The 21,495-nt window shown below is 47.8% G+C and overlaps 9 protein-coding genes across 10 annotated transcripts; 6 read left to right on the forward strand and 3 right to left on the reverse strand.

The window, feature by feature from the left end:
- Nucleotides 1-133: 133 nt before the first annotated feature.
- LOC117581858 (engulfment and cell motility protein 1) lies at nt 134-3,269 on the forward strand. The gene is made up of 4 exons (XM_034269320.1): nt 134-311; nt 600-1,610; nt 1,668-2,219; nt 2,281-3,269. The coding sequence occupies exons 1-4, from the start codon at nt 200-202 to the stop codon at nt 2,781-2,783; spliced, it is 2,178 nt and encodes a 725-aa protein (XP_034125211.1). The 5' UTR covers nt 134-199; the 3' UTR covers nt 2,784-3,269.
- Nucleotides 3,260-5,593, reverse strand: LOC117581859 (probable protein S-acyltransferase 23). The gene is made up of 2 exons (XM_034269321.1): nt 3,839-5,593; nt 3,260-3,780 (listed from the first exon to the last, which is right to left on the reverse strand). The coding sequence occupies exons 1-2, from the start codon at nt 5,312-5,314 to the stop codon at nt 3,589-3,591; spliced, it is 1,668 nt and encodes a 555-aa protein (XP_034125212.1). The 5' UTR covers nt 5,315-5,593; the 3' UTR covers nt 3,260-3,588.
- Nucleotides 5,594-5,731: 138 nt separating this feature from the next.
- Nucleotides 5,732-8,883, forward strand: LOC117581855 (threonine--tRNA ligase 1, cytoplasmic). 2 transcript variants are annotated; one of them, XM_034269313.1, is made up of 4 exons: nt 5,732-5,846; nt 6,516-6,579; nt 6,641-7,074; nt 7,131-8,883. In XM_034269313.1, the coding sequence occupies exons 1-4, from the start codon at nt 5,793-5,795 to the stop codon at nt 8,715-8,717; spliced, it is 2,139 nt and encodes a 712-aa protein (XP_034125204.1). In that variant the 5' UTR covers nt 5,732-5,792; the 3' UTR covers nt 8,718-8,883. The 2 variants fall into 2 exon arrangements, with proteins under 2 accessions (XP_034125204.1, XP_034125203.1); XM_034269312.1 differs by lacking the exon at nt 5,732-5,846 and adding an exon at nt 5,879-6,068.
- A 276-nt stretch (nt 8,884-9,159) lies between these two features.
- Nucleotides 9,160-11,184, reverse strand: LOC117581864 (ras-related protein Rab6). The gene is made up of 2 exons (XM_034269326.1): nt 10,159-11,184; nt 9,160-10,128 (listed from the first exon to the last, which is right to left on the reverse strand). The coding sequence occupies exon 1, from the start codon at nt 10,800-10,802 to the stop codon at nt 10,176-10,178; it is 627 nt and encodes a 208-aa protein (XP_034125217.1). The 5' UTR covers nt 10,803-11,184; the 3' UTR covers nt 9,160-10,128; nt 10,159-10,175.
- Nucleotides 11,185-11,518: 334 nt separating this feature from the next.
- LOC117581862 (trypsin delta) lies at nt 11,519-12,445 on the forward strand. Its single transcript, XM_034269324.1, has one exon. It carries the CDS (start codon nt 11,534-11,536, stop codon nt 12,389-12,391), a length of 858 nt encoding a protein of 285 aa, XP_034125215.1. The 5' UTR covers nt 11,519-11,533; the 3' UTR covers nt 12,392-12,445.
- Nucleotides 12,446-12,902: 457 nt separating this feature from the next.
- LOC117582239 (trypsin delta-like) lies at nt 12,903-13,798 on the forward strand (the record flags this gene model as incomplete). The annotated part of the gene is made up of 1 exon (XM_034269850.1): nt 12,903-13,798. A coding segment is annotated over one exon (855 nt), but the record flags the coding sequence as incomplete, so codon positions are not given.
- Nucleotides 13,799-14,055: 257 nt separating this feature from the next.
- On the forward strand, nt 14,056-16,493 carry LOC117581860 (sorting nexin-2). Its single transcript, XM_034269322.1, has 5 exons — nt 14,056-14,327; nt 14,583-14,686; nt 14,767-15,652; nt 15,714-15,866; nt 15,922-16,493. Exons 1-5 carry the CDS (start codon nt 14,151-14,153, stop codon nt 15,970-15,972), a joined length of 1,371 nt encoding a protein of 456 aa, XP_034125213.1. The 5' UTR covers nt 14,056-14,150; the 3' UTR covers nt 15,973-16,493.
- A 443-nt stretch (nt 16,494-16,936) lies between these two features.
- LOC117581863 (AN1-type zinc finger protein 2A) lies at nt 16,937-18,177 on the forward strand. The gene is made up of 3 exons (XM_034269325.1): nt 16,937-17,139; nt 17,215-17,759; nt 17,824-18,177. The coding sequence occupies exons 1-3, from the start codon at nt 17,085-17,087 to the stop codon at nt 17,974-17,976; spliced, it is 753 nt and encodes a 250-aa protein (XP_034125216.1). The 5' UTR covers nt 16,937-17,084; the 3' UTR covers nt 17,977-18,177.
- On the reverse strand, nt 18,169-21,485 carry LOC117581853 (conserved oligomeric Golgi complex subunit 3). Its single transcript, XM_034269310.1, has 8 exons — nt 21,288-21,485; nt 20,702-21,214; nt 20,153-20,640; nt 19,956-20,095; nt 19,736-19,896; nt 19,554-19,677; nt 18,741-19,489; nt 18,169-18,680 (listed from the first exon to the last, which is right to left on the reverse strand). Exons 1-8 carry the CDS (start codon nt 21,450-21,452, stop codon nt 18,345-18,347), a joined length of 2,676 nt encoding a protein of 891 aa, XP_034125201.1. The 5' UTR covers nt 21,453-21,485; the 3' UTR covers nt 18,169-18,344.
- Nucleotides 21,486-21,495: the final 10 nt, after the last annotated feature.

Genomic DNA, 21,495 nt, shown 5'->3' on the forward strand with positions numbered 1-21,495 from the left:
AGAAGTATTTTTAAATTAACGGAACGATATTTTATTTTCTGATACGATAGTAGCTGTTTTTCCTCGGTATATTTATGGTATATGAGAATGTATATTTTGGTACACTTCTGAAGGCATGCGATAAGTCCGCGGTCACACTGCTTCACCATCCCGATCAAAAAACAATAATAATTAAAGTTAATTTGTAATTAATTTCAAAATGATACCGAAGAAAACGACGGTGAAGGATTCGCACATAGTGAAGATAGCCGTGGAGCGCGAGAAACATATAGCGCAGTTAATCAACCTGGATCAGAGACATCCGCTAGCAAGTATGTCAATAAAAGTGAACAATGAGCAATTGCTATTGTTTTAGGCTGTCAGGGCTAGGCTGGGGAGCATCCTGTGCATATGCACTCTGTACACACACACATGCTGGGTGTGGTGGCATTGTGGCTTGTGGAAACAAAAAACCTTAAACCAACGCCCTTTCCTTTCTTGTCTGCTGCTTATCGTGATGTCAGCAACGTTCCTCATTAAAATGCATCGCATTCAGCGGTGACAGGAAGTAAGGTTTATTATCATTGTGTCTCATGGTGTGCTTGTGTATTCGTTTACAGGCAAAATCCAGGATATCTGCAACGGCTGGTCCATCAGCGATCATCAGAACTACGCCCTGCAGTTCTGCGAGTCGAATAACCAGAAATATGTGACGGAAAAGAACCGAAATGAGATCAAGAATGGCTCTGTACTGCGTCTGCAGTATTCGCCATCGAAGACGGCCAGCGATGCCATGGAAACGCTGCTCAATGGCAGTCCGCAGGAGAAGGTCCAACGACTCAAGGAGCTCACATCGCTGAGCACCGATCACACATTCGCCCTGGAGTTCATCAAGGAAAAGGGTCTGGACATACTCATCAAGATGATTGAAGATGTCGGCCAGAACAACGAGGAGATTCTCAAGTACAGCCTGGGCAGCTTCGTTGAGCTCATGGAGCACGGCACGGTGTCCTGGGAGGTGCCCGAGAACTCGTTTGTCGCCCGAAACATTGAGATTGTGCGAAATTTCCAAAAGTATCCCACGAACTGTGGCGAGAGCGCCCTCTCCAATCTGGAGAACATTGTTCAGTGCAGCAGTAAGCACGTACTGGTGGCTGAGGACATCAAGCTGCAGGATATTCTACGACTGCTGCAGGAGGTTAACTCGCCGGTGATGCGTCAGAATGCCATTGCTCTGCTGAATGCTCTGTTTGTGAAGGCAGATGAGGCTCGCAAGAGAACGATTGCCAACACAATTAGCGCCAAACAGTTCCGCTTGGCCCTGATTGGCAATGGTCTCGGCACGGAGATGACCCACCAGCTGTATGTACTGCAAACGCTGACGCTGGGCCTGCTGGAGAAGCGTATGCGCATGAAGATGAATGCTCAGGATCAGGATGCACACGAGAAGATCAAGGAGCTGCGTCGCATTGCCTTTGACGATCACACAACGGCACTGAGTCAGAGCGACGATCACATACGTCGCGGCGGTGGCTCGGGCGCTGGAAATATCAACTTTTCGCAGTACTACAAGAAGTTGGGCTTCAAATGTGACATCAATCCCGCACAGGATTTTATAGAAACTCCGCCAGGTAAGTGCAGCAAAGAACACTTTTTTTGGGATTTGTTGATAATAAACTTAATTTCAGGCATTTTGGCGCTCGACTGCATGGTGTACTTTGCCCGCAATTACACTCAGCAATACGCAAAAATTGTGCGCGAGAACTCGTGCCGAGCGGATGAGCATGAGTGTCCCTTTGGACGCACTTCGATTGAGTTGGTGAAAGTGCTGTGCGACATTCTGCGCATTGGTGAGCCGCCCGCGGAGCAATCGGGCGACTTTCAGCCCATGTTCTTCACCCACGACACGCCGTTCGAGGAGTTCTTTTGCATTTGCGTCATCACATTGAATCGCACATGGAAGGATATGCGCGCCACAGCGGAGGACTTCACCACCACGTTCAGTGTGGTGCGTGAGCAGATTCAGCGCACGCTCAAGTGCAGGCCAGAGAACTTGGAGGACTTTCGCAATAAGATAGCGCTGCTCACGTATCAGCAGATCACAACACTGCGCCAGCAGGAGCGCACCTCAAAGGAAGAGTGCGATTCCACAGCTTCGGCGATTGTTAAACTGAAGGAGAAGATATCGCCGCACATTCTGGAGCTAATCAAGCAGCAACGTTTATCGTTTTTGGTGGAAGGTAAAACAGTCCAGCCCAGGCTTTAATTCTTTATATTTAAATCCCTTTCATTGTGTTTTAGGCACTCGTTTTTCCAAGTATTTACGTGGCACACGTACCAAAGACAAGTTTTGGTATGCAAGGCTGTCGCCCAACCACAAAGTCATTCATTATGGTGACTGCGATGAGAAGAACATACCCACGCTAGAGGAGCTGCCCAAGAAGCTGCCCATCAGTGAGATTAAGCAGCTGCTGGAGGGCAAGGAGTGTCCGCACATGAAGGAGACACGCATACGCAGTAAGTCGGCAGTGAATTTGGCATTCTCCATAACGTTTGAGAACATGGATCACTCCACGCTGGACTTTGTGGCGCCCGATGAGAGCATATTCAATTACTGGACGGACGGCATCAATGCGCTGCTCGGCCAGCCGATGGTTAGCAAGCAAAAGAACGAAGATTTTGATACACTGCTCTCGATGGAGATAAAGCTGCGTCTGCTCGATACAGAGGGTGTGGATATTAGCAAGGATCCACCACCGATACCCGAAGATCCCGAGAATTATGATTTCTGTTTCGAGAGTTAAATTTAGAAATGGAAGCAGCAGTCGAACGATAAACATTTCATACTTTAGATCTACCCCTCATTCACCCAAGATACATGCCAAAGTGTACCCATTACAACATATTCAACGATTTAAAAACCTTTCTTTTAGTAGTTATTTTCGTTTTTTTGTGCAATTCAATTATTCATATCGAAAAGGAAGCGCGTGCAAGCGGAAGGTGAATTTTCTTAGACGTCTTCAACACAGGGGGAGTCTCTTTCCCTTTCTAGCGCTTGTTTTTAAGTTATTGCTGCTCCCCATGGGGAAACTACTTTCAAGGTGACGTCTTAACACAGGGTGGGTCTCCTTTGGAGGCGGACAACGTCACCTGCTAAGTGAATTCACCTTGCGCTAGCGTACAATTACACGTACGCCACACACCACAACCACACACCATTTATTAATTATATTTAGTATTATCATAATATAGAGGAGATTCATTAAATAACACATTTTATACACGAGTTATGTATAACAATTATTTTGTACAAAAAATTAACAAGAGATTCAAGCGTAACTCTTATCAAAAGGCTAAAGGCTTAATTGAGGTTGGAATGAAGCGTTGTTCGATCGGCAGTCCGAGATGCTTGGATACCAAAGCAGAAAGATGGATGATGCCCTGGCTGGGCAATGTGCGACATCTTTCCTTGCAATTTGTAGATGATAAAACCAGGCAAAAGCTTTTTGGGGCAGCCTACCCGATGGGGTTTTGGGCTGCCGTTTCTCTTCATTATCCACGCACGGGCACCTTGCGCCGGCGAGCTGGAGCTCGATCCTATATCCTTAATCAAATGTTATCCTCCAACAGCAGATCGTTGTCATCTCCTCGATCCGGCAGGCAGACAAAGAACTCCAACAGATTGAGAATGGGACCGCGCGAAAAGGGATTCTGATAGCGACCACGCTTATCCCGCAGATATGGATAACGCTTGTAGTTGAACATTTCGTTCGTTGTGAGATTCATGCAAGCATGGAGTATCTGTGAAAGAAGCAGTAGGTTAGATGTGAGACAAGAACTGAGTGAGAGTTGTACCCACCGAAGTGCAGGTGAGTATCCAGCCCAAGCCGCAGAACACAACCGCCTCGATGAGTCCCAGCACATAGAGCAAGGTGAAGCCCTCAATCATCACACAGTAGCAGGCAAAGTAAATGGTAAACGAACAATTCACGGCCACCGATAGAACAAACAGGAAGAACCACATGCGATTCCTTAGACCCACACAATTGTAGATGAACGGGCAGTGGTGATCGAAGTAGGAGACACAGCGATTGCACACGCGGCAATGCTTGGCACGGAGCGGACGCAGGCAGCGGCAGCTGTGGCACAGTCTTGTGAGCATCACGTTGCGCTTCTTCAGCTTGTCAAAGTACGGAATCTGCTTGATGGCACGATAGTACGCGTCCGAGCTGAGTGGAATGTAGCCCGGATCCCGTCGGTTGGCAATGGCCCAGCTAATCCACATGACGGCGTTCCAGTAGATGAAGCAATAGTGCGAGCGACGCAGTATGTTCCAGGTGATGGGAATGGCGCGTATCATGTACATGGGATAGCCCCACAGCAGCACGGAGAACAGGAAGAGGAAGAGCGGTCCCTTGGAGTCGCCGGCGCCGCCAAAGAGCCAGCCCCAGCTCTCCGAAACGGATGGAATCCAACGGGACTTTTTCTTCACCTCGCCATAGAGCAGCCGCACCACATCCTGGTGCTGATGCGCCTGTGCCAGCATTATCGGCGTCTTGCCATTCTTGTCCCTCGGCTCCAGATCCACCTGAGACTTCTCGCACAGCAGACGCACACAGGTCATGTTCCCGGAAAGACACGCCAAATGCAGCGGCGTCGAACCAAAGTTGTCCGTCTTCTGCAGCTCCACGCCGGAGTACATGAGCAGGCGCATCAGATCTGCGTGTCCCTTGTAGGCCGCCCAATGGAGGGCCGTGTCGCCGTTGATGTCCGTCAGATTGTTGAGTGCACCCATGCCCAGGAGGTAGGCAGCCGTCGCTGTGCGTCCGTACATGCAAGCCAGATGGAGCGGCGTCAAGCCCTTGAAATCTGCAGCATTGACAGCGACACCCGCCTGCAGCAGTACCTGCACCACCGAGGCATGACCCTTCCGGCACGCCCAGTGAATGGGTCGTGGTCCCTGGGTACCCAGGCAGGGCAGATCAATCGGAGCCGTGCGCTCAATCAGGTAACGCATCAGTTGGACATTGCCATTGAGGGCGATCCAGTGGGCGGGAGTGTAGCCGTGGCGATCCCTGGCCGACAGGCACTCCATGCCAAACTTATCCACCAGATTCTCCACCTCGCTGACCTCCCCGTTCTTGATGATGTCAAAGATGTCGTCCAGGTTGACGGTCGTCGCCCCATCCAGGCCCTCGAACAGCAGCACACTGTCGTGGTCCTCGTTGCTGGGCCCATGGTTGCCGCCAGCACCGCGGCTCGTGAGTGGCGGCGAGTGCGGGCGATGGTCGATATCGATGTCCTCGGCATGGGGGTGTTCCTCCGCCACGACCATGTTGCATGACGAGGAGGCCGTCAGGGGAAGCGCCCACACACTCCGCGCCGCCCCCGGGCTGGGATGAATCTTGCTGGAAGCCACGTTGTAGAAATCGAAATCTACCCCAAGACGTTCAGCGCCACCAGAGAGCGGTGGTTGATTATGAAGGGGATTTTCCAATAGGTGTGCAATTTTGTTGGCTTTCTAAACACCGTGAGCGAGCAACAATTTCAATTTGAATGTGTGCCAAAGCAGCTGAAACACACACAATGTAAACACGAATGCACTCCTCGATTATGTCAGCAGAATTTAATCAATAACTAGTGCGAAAACAGGACACGCAACGGCAGCCACAGTTCGAAATCGATTTGGCGCCAAAGCTTAGCTAGCTGACATTGCGGTATTTAAGGCTTTTGGCGCTTTTTGGTGCGCCTCTGGTAACACTCGCGTAGTCTAGCCCTCTCGCTCACTCTCTTGGATAATTTTGGAAACAAAAATGGGTGACAACGTGGTGCCGGAATTAAGTAATTTGGATTTAAACAAGCAAAAGGCATGTTAAACTCTTAACGAATTGCATTGCAGTGTATGAGAAGTAATCAGTAACCGAATTATGTTGAAACTTGTGCCCCTTGGCATTGGCGGCTGGTCTAGTAAAGCAATAAGCAGAGCTTGCCTGCGAGCCGCAGCTTCCAAATATCAGACGCAGCAACTACAACATCAGAAGCAGCAGCAGCAAAGACAACCAAGAAGCTATCGCTGCTACGCAACTTTGGTTGGTGTCGCTAAGCCTTGTCCTACCTGTTCTAAGTGTTCTCCACATGTGCATGCACACATACAAATGCATGTGTTGTGCATGTATAAATGTGTGCCGTTGATGGAGAGTTGAATCACTGCCAGCCGGCAGCTACATTCCCGCACCGCTTCTGACTCAACGTACCGTCTCTATTACATCAGTTTTTAAAGTTCCGGAGAAAAACGCTCAAAGACAGATAGTCGGCGGTCCGATAGGCAATACAAGAAGAGCCGACAATTTTTGTCTGTGTCATTGCCTCGCTTCCAATTGTTCAAATAACCACGAAAGCCAGAGAGCGTGTCAACGCAGACACTGAAAAGTCATTCAACTAATTGCTTTTCGACTGCATACGTAGCCAAAAAACAAAAGAAACCTGCGATTCCTCGATTGATTTTAACTTATTGATTTTTCCACCTCGATTTGCAGGCTGGCAAAATGAAGAAGGAGAAAAAGGAGAAGCCGGCCGGTGCAGCCAGTGATGCGCGCAAGGGTAAGAAGTGCAGTTTTTCCCGTTTATCAGCATTTCACTCGAGATTTCCTTTTAAATATAGAACTAAACCCCTTGCCGCAGTACATTGAGGAGCGTAACGTCCTTTGGGAGAAATGCAAGGCCGAATATCTCGCTGAGTTGGCTGCCAAACCCAGAGAGACCATCAAAGTCACCCTGCCCGATGGCAAGCAAGTGGATGCCATCTCCTGGGAGACCACGCCGTACGATGTGGCACGTGGCATCAGCCAAGGACTCGCCGACAACACAATTATATCCAAGGTGAATGGAGAGGTGTGGGATTTGGATCGTGTGCTAGAGGAGAGCTGCTCCCTGCAGCTGCTCAAGTTCGACGATCCCGAGGCGCAGGCCGTCTTTTGGCACAGCTCCGCACACATAATGGGTGAGGCCATGGAGCGCATCTACGGTGGACATCTGTGTTATGGTCCGCCCATTGAGAGTGGCTTCTACTACGACATGCATCTGAATGGGGAGGGTGTAAGTGCTATCTGTTCCTGCCATAAGTGCTTGGATTAACTCTGTGCTTCCCTTAGATCTCCACCAATGACTATGGCACAATGGAGTCGCTGGTCAAGCAAATCGTGAAAGAGAAGCAAAACTTTGAGCGTCTGGAGATGAAGAAGTCCGATCTGCTGGAGATGTTCAAGTACAATGAGTTCAAGCTGCGCATTCTGAACGAGAAGGTGACCACGGATCGCACCACAGTATACAAGTGCGGCTCCCTTATCGATCTCTGTCGCGGTCCGCATGTCCGCCACACGGGCAAGGTGAAGGCCTTAAAGATTACCAAGAACTCGTCGACGTATTGGGAGGGCAAGGCCGATGCTGAGACATTGCAGCGGGTGTATGGTATCTCGTTCCCGGATCCCAAGCAGCTCAAGGAATGGGAGAAGCTGCAGGAGGAGGCCGCCAAGCGGGACCATCGCAAGATTGGACGCGAACAGGAGCTGTTCTTCTTCCACGAACTGTCGCCCGGTTCGTGCTTCTTCCAGCCACGCGGCGCGCACATCTACAACACGCTGATGGGCTTCATCAAGTCAGAGTACAGGAAGCGGGGCTTCCAGGAGGTCATCTCGCCAAACATCTACAATGCCAAGCTTTGGATGACATCCGGACATTGGCAGCATTACGCCGAGAACATGTTCTCCTTCGAAGCGGAGAAGGAGAAGTTTGCACTGAAGCCCATGAATTGCCCGGGACACTGTCTGATCTTTGATACTCGCAACCGCTCGTGGAGGGAGCTGCCACTCCGCATGGCCGACTTTGGTGTCTTGCATCGGAATGAGCTCTCGGGCGCGTTGACCGGTTTGACGCGTGTGCGTCGCTTCCAGCAGGATGATGCCCACATCTTCTGTGCACCCGAGCAGATCAAGAGCGAGATGAAGGGCTGCTTGGAGTTCCTGAAGCATGTCTACACAATCTTTGGCTTCACCTTCCAGCTGGTGCTGTCCACACGGCCAGAGAAGTACCTCGGCGAGCTGGAGCAGTGGAATGATGCTGAGAAGGCCCTCGAGGAGTCACTCAATGAGTTCGGCATGCCCTGGAAGGAGAATCCCGGCGATGGCGCCTTCTATGGTCCAAAGATTGATATTACCATTATGGATGCATTGAAGCGGGCACATCAGTGCGCCACAATACAGCTGGACTTCCAGCTGCCCATTCGCTTTAATCTCAACTACATTGCCGATGATGGCGAGAAGAAGCGCCCAGTCATCATTCATCGCGCCATCCTAGGGTCTGTGGAGCGCATGATTGCCATTCTGACGGAGAACTATGCTGGCAAGTGGCCCTTCTGGCTGTCGCCACGTCAAGTGATGGTCGTGCCCGTGGGTCCAGCGTACGATCAATATGCGCAGACAGTCAAGGAGCAGCTCCATGCCGCTGGCTTCATGAGCGAGGCCGACTGCGATGCCGGCGATACGATGAACAAGAAGATACGCAATGCTCAGCTCGCGCAGTTCAACTTTATTCTGGTGGTAGGCGACAAGGAGCGCTCCTCGAACACCGTCAATGTGCGCACGCGCGACAACAAGGTGCATGGCGAGGTATCCGTCTCGGAGTTGATCACCAAGCTGCAGAAAGTACGCGATGAGTTCATCACCAACGAGGATAACTTCTAAGCAGCAGCAGCGGCGCATCTTTAATTCTATTTATATTATTATCGTATACTTAATAATTGTTTTGCAAAGCAAACTAGTTGGCATTTTTATTCCTTCAATGTGTATCTTCTTCTACGCTTATGAAACCGGAATTCACAAATAATAAAACAACAAAACAGAAAACTAACTATAACTATTGCTTGTATTTATGGAATTTCTACACCCCTGTGCCCTGCCATCGAATCAGTTAACAACATTCACTCTCGCCCGATAAGATAAGGCGCCCCAAATTGCAGCCACCGCGCACCCAACGCTCCCCTCTTACTTTCATGAGTCACACCTTTTTTGGGGTTTTATTTGTTTTTGTTTTTTGTTAAATTTATTGCTAATATCGTGTAAATTTTTTTTCCTTTTTTTATAATTTTGATTTATTAAAAATTGCATTCATACGTTTTTATGTTCGTTTTATTCAATTATCAATTTTGTAAGCCATTTGTATGCTTTTCGCGTAAAAAATGCACAAATTTTTTCACTCGCTAATCGAAGCAAAAATCGTTAATAATAATATTAAATGTCGTCTGCCGTCTGCCCTCTGCCTAGGTGCTTGGTGCTGCCTGCCAGCCTGTCTGCCTGTTTTTTTATTATTTTTGTCATAAAAATACATATAATATATATCTTTATATATTTATTCATAAGATGCACGTGGCCAAGTCCTATGCCATCAAAAGGTTTCCAGTTGGTTTTTTGTTTTGCTATAAAAAACCCAAGTAAAAGCCGCAAACAGAACGGGGGGCTATAAATGGAACAAAACAACTATTTGCTTAGCCGTGGAATCATCATCTTGAACACAGGGCTGGCTCTCAGTGGTATTCATGCTTTTTGCTGCCAAATTGGAATGTTGTATTCTGTACTGATCTTCGTCTACCGCTTGGCCTGATTTAAGTACTTTAAAGCGTGAGGATTTTGCGTGCCAAAAATATAATTGAGTAGGGTTCGGGTCTTTGCAGGAGGAACGGGTGAGTGTGTATGGAACGAGTTACTCATTACAACGAGTGGTTTGGGGTTGGTGTGCCTTATGCATCTTGGGCCTGCCTCAGGATTAGCTCGCTTAATATTGCATTGCATTATTTAATTAACATTAATTAGTTAGCCGATTTCGTTAATTGTTTGTTGGTTTTAGTCTATTTTCTGCTTTTTGCTATCATTTTTTACTTTATAAATAAACTTAAACATAAAATTGTATGTGTGTGTGTGTGGTGTTTTTCTCATCCTCTGCCCTGCTTGATCCAGCCACATACACCATGACACCCTACACTACACCTTGTGTGTGTACACGCACACCCGTTTCCAGCGTCTGTGTGTGTGTGCGTGTGGAATTGCTATGCTGTTGTTGTTGTCGTAGCGGAGGATGGAGGGGCTTGGATTGGGTTCGGGTTGTGTTGGGTGTGACCGTTGGGTGTCTTGTCTAGAAATCTAGTTCTAGCATGCACAACCGCCTTCGGGATCTTTCGTCTCGTTGGGCGAGTCCTTAAGCACAACCTCTTGCATGTCCTCGGAGGGTTTGTTCTCAGTGGAGTCCATGCCGGGCAGCGCCGCCGCCACGCGTCTAAACAATTGCTTCACATTGTAGCCGGCCTTGGCGCTGGTCTCAATGAACATCACATTCAGCTCTTTCGCCTTGCGCTCCCCCTCTTCGGTGGAGACTTGTCGCTTGTCGGACAGATCCGTCTTATTGCCGACCAGCATGATGATGACATCACTGCCGCGCTCTGTGCGAACGTCATCTATCCACTTGGACGTCTGGTGGAATGAGTTCGTATTGGTGATGTCGTAGACGACCACAGCCACCGTTGAGTCGCGTATGTAGGAGGGTATTAGCGAACGGAAGCGCTCCTGGCCCGCCGTATCCCACAGCTGGAGGCGCACTGTCCGATCCTCGAGGTACATGGTCTTGGATAGAAAATCAATACCGATGGTCGCCTGGTAGGTGTTGTCGAAGCTGTCATACATGAAGCGTGTAATCAACGACGTCTTGCCCACACTCTGTTCGCCCAGGAAAACCAACTTGAACTTCCTGAGCGGATTGCCAAAGTCGCCGGATGACATGGTTTTTTGTTGCTCTGGTGTCTCCGTCTCGTATCGTCTCTGCTCTGCTCTGCTTTCTTCGATCTACGTACGCCGCCTGTGCAACTATCGTACGTGTCTACTTTTCTTTAATTGCGGGTTTGCTGACCTCTCTCTTCGCTCTCTTGCGCACTCTCTCCCCTCTTTTGTTGATACTGGGATGGGCCAGGGGGTTTCAGTGGCTCCTATTGCATGCGTAGCCCTGCGTTTTCGCTGTTCTCTACAGTTAATGCTCGTTGCACACACGTTCTAAATGCTTTTCGGGCAGCAGCAAAGGCGTATCACTTTATAAAATTAAATTCGTTTCGTCGTGGAAAAAATATCGTCTTCTTCTTCTTCCACTCTGAGTCAGTTGCTGTGTGACCATCCGCAGTAAAATACTTAAAATACCACATCGCTTTGGTATTATTCCCAGTACTGCATAGCAGTTAAAATACTACCCCACATACTTTCAAAAAATGTTTCGCAAATGTTTGCCAAATGTTACAGATAAACATCCACTTGAACTTATCTATCTATTTCTATATCTTGCCGAGTGGCTAGATGTAATTTATGTATAGTATACCCTGGCAAGTGTCACTGCTTGGGAGTCGTCATTTAATCAAAATTATATTAAACGCTTATCTGGAAAGCAAGAACGTTAATTGAAACCCTTATCTTCTCCAGCGCCACCATTTAGAAATTCCGGTATCTCGATTTAATTTAAGCGGACCATGGGAAAGGTAGATGTAAACAGTTCCCCGAAACCTACGATTGCGAATAGACAGCAAACAATGTTGCGCTTTTATCTTGTCGCGTGTTCCCTGGTCCTAGCCCTTGGCCTTGGTAGAGCGTCTGCTATGGCAGCTGATCCAAACGGACGCATTGTGGGAGGAGTGGCCGCAGCCGCAGACAGTGCTCCCTACGCTGTGTCCATGCAGTACCAGGGCACCCACTACTGTGCGGCCAGCATCCTGAACACAAACTGGCTGGTGACGGCAGCCCATTGCCTGACAAACAGCGCACAAGTTCTGGGCAGCACTTTGGTCGCAGGAAGCATTGCAGTGGCGGGAACGGCTAGCACAACTCAAACAAGAAGCATTACCTACTTCGTGGTCAACGATTTGTACACCGGAGGCACTGTGCCCTACGACATTGGCATGGTTTACACACCGACTGCGTTTACGTGGTCGGCTGCAGTGGCTCCAGTTACCCTCCCAACATCTGGCACGGTGCCAACAGGCACGGCCACCCTGTATGGCTGGGGCAGCACCAGTACAACCAATACGGCCTCATATCCCACAACACTTCAAGTGGCCAACAATCTGCCAATAATCAGTTTGAGCTCGTGCGAGTCTGCTTTGGGCACCAAGGGAAGCGATGTTCATTCGACGAATCTGTGCACTGGTCCCCTAACTGGCGGCGTCAGCATCTGCACCTCAGACTCTGGTGGTCCTTTGGTTCAAGGCAATGTCCTTATTGGTATCGTTTCCTGGGGCGCACTGCCTTGCGGCCAGGCCAATTCTCCTTCCGTCTATGTGCAAGTCTCTTCGTTCATATCGTGGATATCGTCCAATCAAGTGGTCGCTTAGATACAAATACCTCAAGAGTTTGCATATCAATAAAATCCAAGCATTAAAGCAAAATAATCTCCATTAATGGAGTTTCCTTTGTAAAGAAGTTTATGGAAATCCTATGGGAAGTTTAGTATATACAGGCATTTATATAAATAACGGGCATGGCTTAACTTTAATTATGAGGATCTAGAGCAAAATACCAGATGAAGGGGAAGTGTTTCGGAACAGGGTGGCAAGGCTAAGGAGAAGGTTGGGTTATCCGGAGAGGATCGATCCGCAGAGCGAAATGAATTCATAGCGGGATCCCGGAGCCAGCTTACCCACACCCCCAAAGGAAAGAGAGAGGACCTTGAACTTTGTGGCGCTTCGCTTATTCCCGACCCCCCATCTTACTATAATGTGGTAGATATGATTTGATTGAATTAATAAATAAATAAATATTGACTTCTTATTAAAGCAAAATGGTTAATTGAAACCCTTATCTTCACTTGCCACCATTTTTAAATTTCGTATCTCAATTTAATATAAACGGACCATAACACAGAGGGATGTAAACAGTTCTCCGAAAACTACGATTGTGAACGGACAGCAAACAATGTCACGCTCTTGTCTTGTCGCGTGCTCCTTGCTCCTGGCCCTTGCCCATGGGCAGGCATCTGATCCAAACGGACGCGTTGTTAGAGGAGTGGCGGCACCCGCAAACAGTGCTCCCTATGCCGTGTCCATGCAGTACAAGGGCACCCACTACTGTGCGGCCAGCATCCTGAATGCCAACTGGCTGGTGACGGCGGCTCATTGCCTGTCTAGCAGAGCCCAAGTTTTGGGCAGCACTTTGGTAGCAGGAAGCATTGCTGTGGCGGGAACGGCTAGCACAACCCAAAAGCGAACCATTACCTACTACGTGGTCAACGATTTGTACACCGGAGGCACTGTACCCTACGACATTGGCTTGGTTTACACACCGACAGCGTTTACGTGGTCGGCTGCAGTGGCTCCAGTTACCCTTCCAGCCTCTGGCAAGGTGCCAACGGGCACGGCCACCCTGTATGGCTGGGGCAGCACCAGTACAAGCAGCTCGGCTTCATATCCAAAAACCCTCCAAGTGGCCTACAATCTGCCAATCATCAGCCTGAGCTCGTGCGAGGCTGCTTTGGGCGTCAAGGGAAGCGATGTTCATTCGACGAATCTGTGCACTGGACCCCTCACTGCCGGCGCAAGCATTTGCACATCGGACTCTGGTGGTCCTTTGGTTCAAGGCAATGTCCTTATTGGCATCGTTTCCTGGGGCAAGCTGCCTTGCGGCCAGGCCAACTCTCCTTCCGTCTATGTGCAAGTCTCTTCGTTCATACCCTGGATATCGTCCAATATGAAGGTCGTATAGAGAGAAATACGGCTAGATTTCGCATACCCATAAAATCCGAGCAATAAAGCATATAAATAATTCAATTATTAATGGAGTTTTCTTTTAAAACTGTTTGGAATATGAATTTTATAATGTTTCTTGAAGTTCCATGGGAATATTAGGAAATACAGGCTTTTAAATATATAACGGGAATGGCTTCTCTGTTTTAATAGATTTTGCCATCAAATACTAAAATAATACTAGACAAGGAAAGGTGGTATTTTCTGGCACTGGGAAGAATTAAGAACTTTCTCTCCGACCACAGTGGCAACGCCAAACAGCAAAAAAGCTTCCCAGGCAGTCGAAAAGAAAGAAGTTTTTCTGATAATTACAATTAACAAAACATAAAAGCACTGCATTGAACGTATTAGCATGGAGGTGGAAAGTCCCGAACACAACAGAGAGTTCGCCGAAGTGGACATTAACAATGGTGCTGAATCGGCATCAGATGACGAGGAGGAAGTACCAGCGCCCGGCAGTGTTACTTTGGAGAACGAAAATGATTTATTTGTATCAGCCATGAGTCCCAGTAGCATCGGGGATGTGCATGTAAGTTCAATCAGCAGCACACGCACAACAACAGGATGCCTATTAAATTAGGTTTAATTTTTGGGGCGGCGCTCTGCGTTTGCTTGCTTTATCAACCAGCGACCCCAGAGGCTGTTGCTTTTGCTTTGTTTGGCGTTGACAACGTCATTAGTGCCGCCCACCAGCACAGCACACACAGCCACAGAAACAACATCCATGCTATTGGTGTGCTTATCATCAATTGAATCGTTTCTCCTCTCTCTCTCTGAATTACAGCCGCTGCAAGAAGTTTTGACGGACGATGGCGACTTCTTCATCAAAATTGTTGTATCCGACCCCCAGAAAATAGGCGATGGCATGGGCTCATATTTGGCCTACAAGTGAGTCACGCCGCCCCACTGGCTGCGCTTATCATTGCATTGCATACTATTTGCTTATCGACTCTCCCCCCAACGACTAGAGTGACGACCAAAACCAACATTCCCAAGTTCAAGCGGACAGACTTCAGCACTTTGCGTCGCTTCAGTGATTTCCTGGGCATACATGATCTGCTGGTCGGAAAGTACATGCGAGTGGGACGGATTATACCGCCGGCACCATCGAAGAACATAATTGGCAGCACCAAGGTGAAGATTAGTCCACAGCAGAGCGAGCCGGGCACTCCAATGAACCAGGAATGGGTGGAGATTCGACGTGCAGCGCTGGAACGCTTCGTCCATCGCACCGCCCAGCATCCCATACTGCGTGTGGACTTGGATTTCATGAATTTTCTCGAAAGCGATCAGGAGCTGCCGCGCGCCGTCAACACCTCTGCGCTGAGTGGCGCCGGTGTGATTCGCTTGTTCAACAAAGTGGGAGAAACTGTGAACAAAATTACCTATAAAATGGATGAGAATGACCCCTGGTTCGACGACAAGATCACTGAGGTGGAGAATCTTGATGCGAATCTCCAAAAGCTGCACAATGCAATGAAGTCTTTGGTCACCTCGCGCCGTGAACTGTCCGCGCTGACCGGCCTGGTGGCCAAATCCGCTGCAATGCTTAGCACATGCGAGGAACACACTGGCCTATCGCGTGCCCTGTCCAATCTGGCCGATGTGGAGGAGAAAATGGAACTGCTGCGCTCCGAGCAGGCCAACTCTGATTTCTTTATTCTCGCCGAGTTCATCAAGGATTATCTGGGTCTGTTTGGAGCCATTAAGTGCATTTTCCATGAGCGTGTCAAGTCCTTTCAAAACTGGCAATATGCACAGATGCAGTTGTCCAAGCGAAGGGAGAATCGTGGCCGCTTTGAGCTGGCCAATCGTGCGGACAAGTTGGATCAGGCACAGCTAGAAGTGGATGAGGTGGGTGTGCAAAGGAAATTTATTTTGTTCACTATTTAAACTTTACTTCTTTCTGTGGCAGTGGCAGGGAAAGGTACAACGCTGTCAGCAGCATTTTGATGACATATCGGCGGAAATAAAGCGTGAAATGGAGCGCTTCGAATTGACCAGAGTGAAAGACTTTAAAGCGAATATTATCAAGTATATAGAAGACCAAATGGCACATCAGCAACAGGTGAATAAACATTTGACTATACGTTGAACGATAAACAAACCATTTTTCGTTTCAGATCGTCAGCTACTGGGAGGCGTTTGCTCCGTTTGCCCGTGAAATTGTTTAACTTACAAAATTCCCAACAAACTTTTCTCTCAATGCATTTCCAAGTGCTGTGTCCAACAGCTAAAGCGCGCTATGAATATTCCTTCAGCGGGACCAAAATTTGTTCTTGATCTAAAGATTCAGAGCGTAGCTAAATTTCGCCTTCAGCACTTCAGTCTAGCCAATCTGCCGCTGCCGCTGCTGCTGTTTTGTATTTCAAGTTAAACTTTAGCTATCGATGCATTCGCACCAACGTTAACGTTATCTCTTCTTTATTCATTATTCTACACAGTAATTATGCTTTTATATTGTTGAAAACAAAGCAAAATGGTAATTGCAGATCGAAAGCTGCTTGCGCATTCTCATTCTTCACACATATTCGGTATTATTTAAACAAACAAAAAACAACAAAATGCAACGTGAATCCAGATAAAAGTTAAGAAGAAAACTTTATTGGCAATTTCAAAATTGAAATGTATACCATTATTATTACTGGGAAATTATTTTTCCTTAATTGTTGTTGGTATATTTATGTATTTATATATATATATATAAATAATATATATTCCTATTAAAACATTTTGTATCATGACAAAGAGAGCATTTCAAACAAATAAATTTGTAAATATGTATAGATGTAAATAGTCGTTGTATTATGTTCAATAATTGGAATTGGATTTGACGCTCTGTTCATTCTTGGTTTTCCATTTTTTAAATGTTATCCTTTAAATACGCACCAACAAATCGCTCACATAAATGTAATTTTGAAAATAAGCACATGACCGCCCGCTTCATATTTCAAATATGGGCGAGTATTTCTGTGCTCAACGAAAAAATGAGCGTTAAATTGTTTCAGTGTTAAAAGTCTAGGAATATGATTTATGACCGCGGTATAATTACGGTATATTTATTAAAAGAAGACGTACCAAAATAGTATATTTTTGAGGGTCCTACGGTATATTTGATCGATAATTCCGCGGTCACACTGGTCATTATTCTGTTTAGTCACTATAGACAAAAAAATTGGAAACTTTTCTGGAACTTTTCACGATTAGCCCATAAAAGCAGCCACAATTCTGTGAAACGGCATATTTTCAAGTCAGAGTCAGCAACGCCACAAGAACGCTATACGCCATGGAGTTTCCACATTTGGGCCAGCATTGCAGCGAGCAAACATGCAACAGATTGGGTGAGCCTACAACCAGGAAGCGCTGGCAGACTAGATGGAACACTAATTAAATGAATTTCACAAATGTATTTATAGATTTCCTACCTGTTAAGTGTGACTCATGCGACAAAGTGTTTTGTGCTAGCCACTACAACTACAATCGTCACAATTGTCCAGGAGCGTACAAGAAAAATGTCCAGGTGCCCATCTGTCCGCTCTGCCACGAGCCAGTGCCCACTGCGCCTGGCGTGGAGCCCGATCTAACAGTGGGCCAGCACATAGACAAACAATGCAAATCGGAAAGCAAGAAAATCTATACAAATCGCTGCCATGCTAAAGGTTGTAAGCGCAAGGAACTCATTCCCGTGAAGTGCACGCAGTGCCAGTTGAACTTTTGCCTACGTCACCGTCACACCAGCGACCACGATTGCAAGCCGAACGAGCCCGCGCCAACAGCGCCCAGTGGATCCAGTGGAATCTTTCAATCCATATTCAAGCCAGCCACGGACACGCGTTCGATGGCCGCCAAAGCGGCGGAAAGTCGTCGTCAGAATAAGCCGCCAGCCAACCATTTGTTCAACTCGAACCCCAGACCGCGACCTGTGCAGGCCACACAAGTACAAAATATACAGGGAAATATGGTAAGTAGTAAATCATCATTGTACCAACCTTGCCTTCAAGTTAATCAATTCTTTGTTGCCACAGACAGAAGACGAGGCTTTGGCACGTGCGCTAGCCTTATCCATAATGGAGCAGGATGATGCTGCGGAACAGCAGCGTAATCGTCAGCCACCAGCTCAGACTGTGACTGTGGGTGGACAGCAATCAAGCAGCAAGGACAAGTGTTCGCTCTCTTAGTTACTGCTCCTAGCTCCTGCTCCCTTACGAGTCTCCAGACATATCCATCACTTGACCAGCAGCAAGGTTTCTGCCCACAAATACTATTAGGAAATATCTCCAACTTTTTGCATATTGTTATTGTAATGTTTAGTTGTTAATTTACTTCGACTTCGTCACATTCTACGTGGTTTAGCAAATAAAAAATCAATGTTAATTCTACAATTTGTTTTTTGGAAAGGATAAACCACAACAGGCCACAAGCTCCGGCAGACAGCACTCTTGGACAGCGCTTACACACAAACAATACATTTATATATATATTACATGGCTTAGCTATAGATAAATAGATATACATATAAGTTACATAAGGGGCGATACATTGCAAACTATTCTGTGTTGGCCTCAATCTCCACAGGCGCCGCTGCTGCTTCCGTTTGAACCTCCGCCTGTGCCTCTGCCTTGGGCTCTTCCAGCAGCTCCGCTTTGTTGGACATTGTGCTCAGCTTCCTGCTTACACCTTCGACAGAGGATGAAGTGCTGATTTTGCGTGCTGCTGCCGCTGCAAAGCTCGCCACTCCCTCTGCAGCCAAAATACTAGCACTGGAAAGCAGAATCGATACCTGTTCCGCAGACGGGCAACTCGTGATGATCATATCATCTGTGGAGTAGCCATTTGTGGTCAGCAATTGCTCTAGCTTAACAAATGATTGTATGATGTTGTTCTAAGGGATCAAAAGACATTAAGTTAAGCTTTTTCCTGCACTCCATGTGCCGAGACTCACTCGTATTGGCCGAAAGATAATGAATTCCGTATCACGATTGCTTAGATAGAGTTGCATCGCTCGTTGGAGCACTGCCAGCTTGGCCTTAATCGTGCGCTGCGTCTCTTGAATGATGCTGCTTATCTGTTGGGGACTCGCCCAGGGGCTTTGCCTCAGCACATAGCTAGCCTTTGGCGTCGTGGACTCTGTCGCTGAGGCTGTGCTTGAGGCCGCTTGTGCCAGCAGACTCTGTGCCTTGTCCAGGAATGTGATTAGGGGACCTATTAGCATATTCACAGCATCTCTGATGTACTTCTCGCACACAGTCTTCAGCTGACGATCCACTTCCTTGCGCGAGTCCAGCAAATGTTCTTTTATCTGTGGTGTGCCCTCGAGCAGGAATTCCAGCAACGCATTGTTGCTGCCCATCGAGAAGAGCTGTTTACGCTTCTGCAGCAGCCCAAAGGCTGCCGTCTTCACCTTGCTAAAGTCCAAAGAGGTTTCCTTTACAGTGAAATCCACACGGAATGGTGCAATTTGTTCCCTCAAGATCAGCAGATGTTTGATCTCAAAGAGCTCTCCATCGATGGGCGTTTTGGCTGCGCCAATTTTGCCACCCGCATAGGAGACACTTTGTATGCACAGCTTCAGGGCCTCCTGGGAAAGGCCTTGGAAAATGGGTCGATCCACGCAGCGATACAAGCGGGAGAGGCAGACTAAAGTGCGACGAACCGTTGGGTACCACATGCCATGCAAATCAGCGGGGGAATCTGTAAGAAAACATTATAAATATTTAAGTTGCGCTGCTTTTCGGTCTGTTTCCCTGATGCTTACTCATTTGCCTGATTCTGTAGGAAGTGTCAACGCTTTCGGCAACACTCGAGGCACTGGAAATAACAGACGCACGCGAATCCGAACGCCGCAGTGGAGTAGGCTCTTGCAGGGATAAGGCAATGCTCTGCAAATTGTTAACAATTAATTAACAAATTAAATATATAAAGAAACTACGCTCCTACCTCCATCATTTCCAGCTTCTCGGGATAGGCCAGATCACCCGAAGAGGGATTAAAGTTCTGAATATCCGACTGCAGATACAAATGTGCACGGAAAACCAAACGCTCCTGCACATCCTGCAGCAATTGATGTGCAATGGTGGCAAAGGCTTCCAGCGCGGATGCTTAATGATAACAAGAAATTATAGAAAACATCAGCAAAGTCTTAGAAAGTTTCTCTTACGATTTTGTTGCACATGTTCGTCCAGCATTTCAATGCGCAAAATGGAGCAAATCTCGGCCAGCGTTTCCAAGTGATTTATGTGTATAATGAAGGGTCGCAATGTATCATAAAGAATCGTGCACAAGCCTTCCAAATAAACGCTGTAAGAAAATACATAATTAGACCTGAAACGCCTTGAATTTGTACCCAAAACTCACGTTAAATACTGCGCTCCTGTGCTGAAAAACTGATAAAACAAACGCTGCTCATCCTGGCACACATGCACCAGAAATCCACACGCGCTGCGTGTCAGCGAGCAATGGTCTCCCTTGTGGGCTGATTTGACATTCTGTATGGAAAGATTAACCGCTGGCGACATCACACTGGCACGCTGAGCCAAGTAATGCTGCTGCAGGTCGGTCATTAGTTGGGCATAGTCGTTGCTGTGCTCCAGCCGCGTCTCGATCAGCTGGGCCACACGCTTAACTTTCGCTGCTGCTGTCTGATATTTGCCATAGTACAAGGCGAAGGCAGCATCTGGCGCTTGTAGTGCGTTGGAGGCATCAGCTGAGGTGTTCTTGGGATGCAGCGTGGCCTCAGTGGCCTGATTGATGACGCCGGTGACATAATTACGCACCAGGCCAGAGGCCTTTGCCAGACATTGTCTGTACTTGACATTGTAGGTGGCAGCATCTTTGAACTTGGGCTGGAAAAGAGGTGGCAAATGAGTATATAACTAGTTGAAGATTGCAGCTGTAAGATCTCACATTCTCCTCTATGTAGTTCAGGCATTCATCAATTTTGTTAAGGCATTCCCGGAACGCTTCGCTGGCCACCGATAGCGTGGGGCTTTGTAGTCGCTGATTGAGCAGCTCCACTTGGCTGAAGTAATGCAAACGTCGCTGAATTTCATTGCTCAGCTCCTGCAGTTTCTCCTGCTCGTCGATCAACTGTTCGCTGGCCGTGTTCAGGGCGCTCGTCTTTTGTGACACAAACTCGTACTCGTCGGAGAGGGCGCCCAGGCGATTCATGGCCACCGAGATTTGGCCCAGCATGTGCGAGCATTCCGCTTTGCGCTGCTCCAACTGCTGCAGATACTTGTGATAGACCGCATCGCCACGTTGCTCAATCTCAGCGTTGACGTCCACGAACCACAGCAGGAAATCGTTTGTGTTCTGAAGCCCCTCCGCAGGCAGCTCTATATCCTCAGTACTCTGTGTGGCAGCAGCGCTTGCCTCATCTGAGGGCTCCGCTATCGTAGGTGTGGTCACTGCCGGCAACTATAAACAAAGATCAAGTGTTCGGTTTTATCAATTTGTTGGCACCCACGACAAGCAGCAGCACAACACTCACCGATGGTCCGGCATCTCGCCACAGATTGGCCAGGACATCCAAATGCTCTTCTTGCTGAACACTTAGCGCCGCCAGGGGATCGGTCTTGGACTCCCATTGCATCAGGCGATTGCGAATTTTCCGTAAATTCTCATTCTCGCTTTGTGCTGTGGCGACGTCATCCATTTTTCTGCAGCTCAGCTCAGCCTCAGCTGTTTCTACCAGTTAG

This window comes from Drosophila guanche, unplaced genomic scaffold, assembly GCF_900245975.1.
Source record: "Drosophila guanche unplaced genomic scaffold, DGUA_6, whole genome shotgun sequence".
NCBI lineage: Eukaryota > Metazoa > Arthropoda > Insecta > Diptera > Drosophilidae > Drosophila > Drosophila guanche.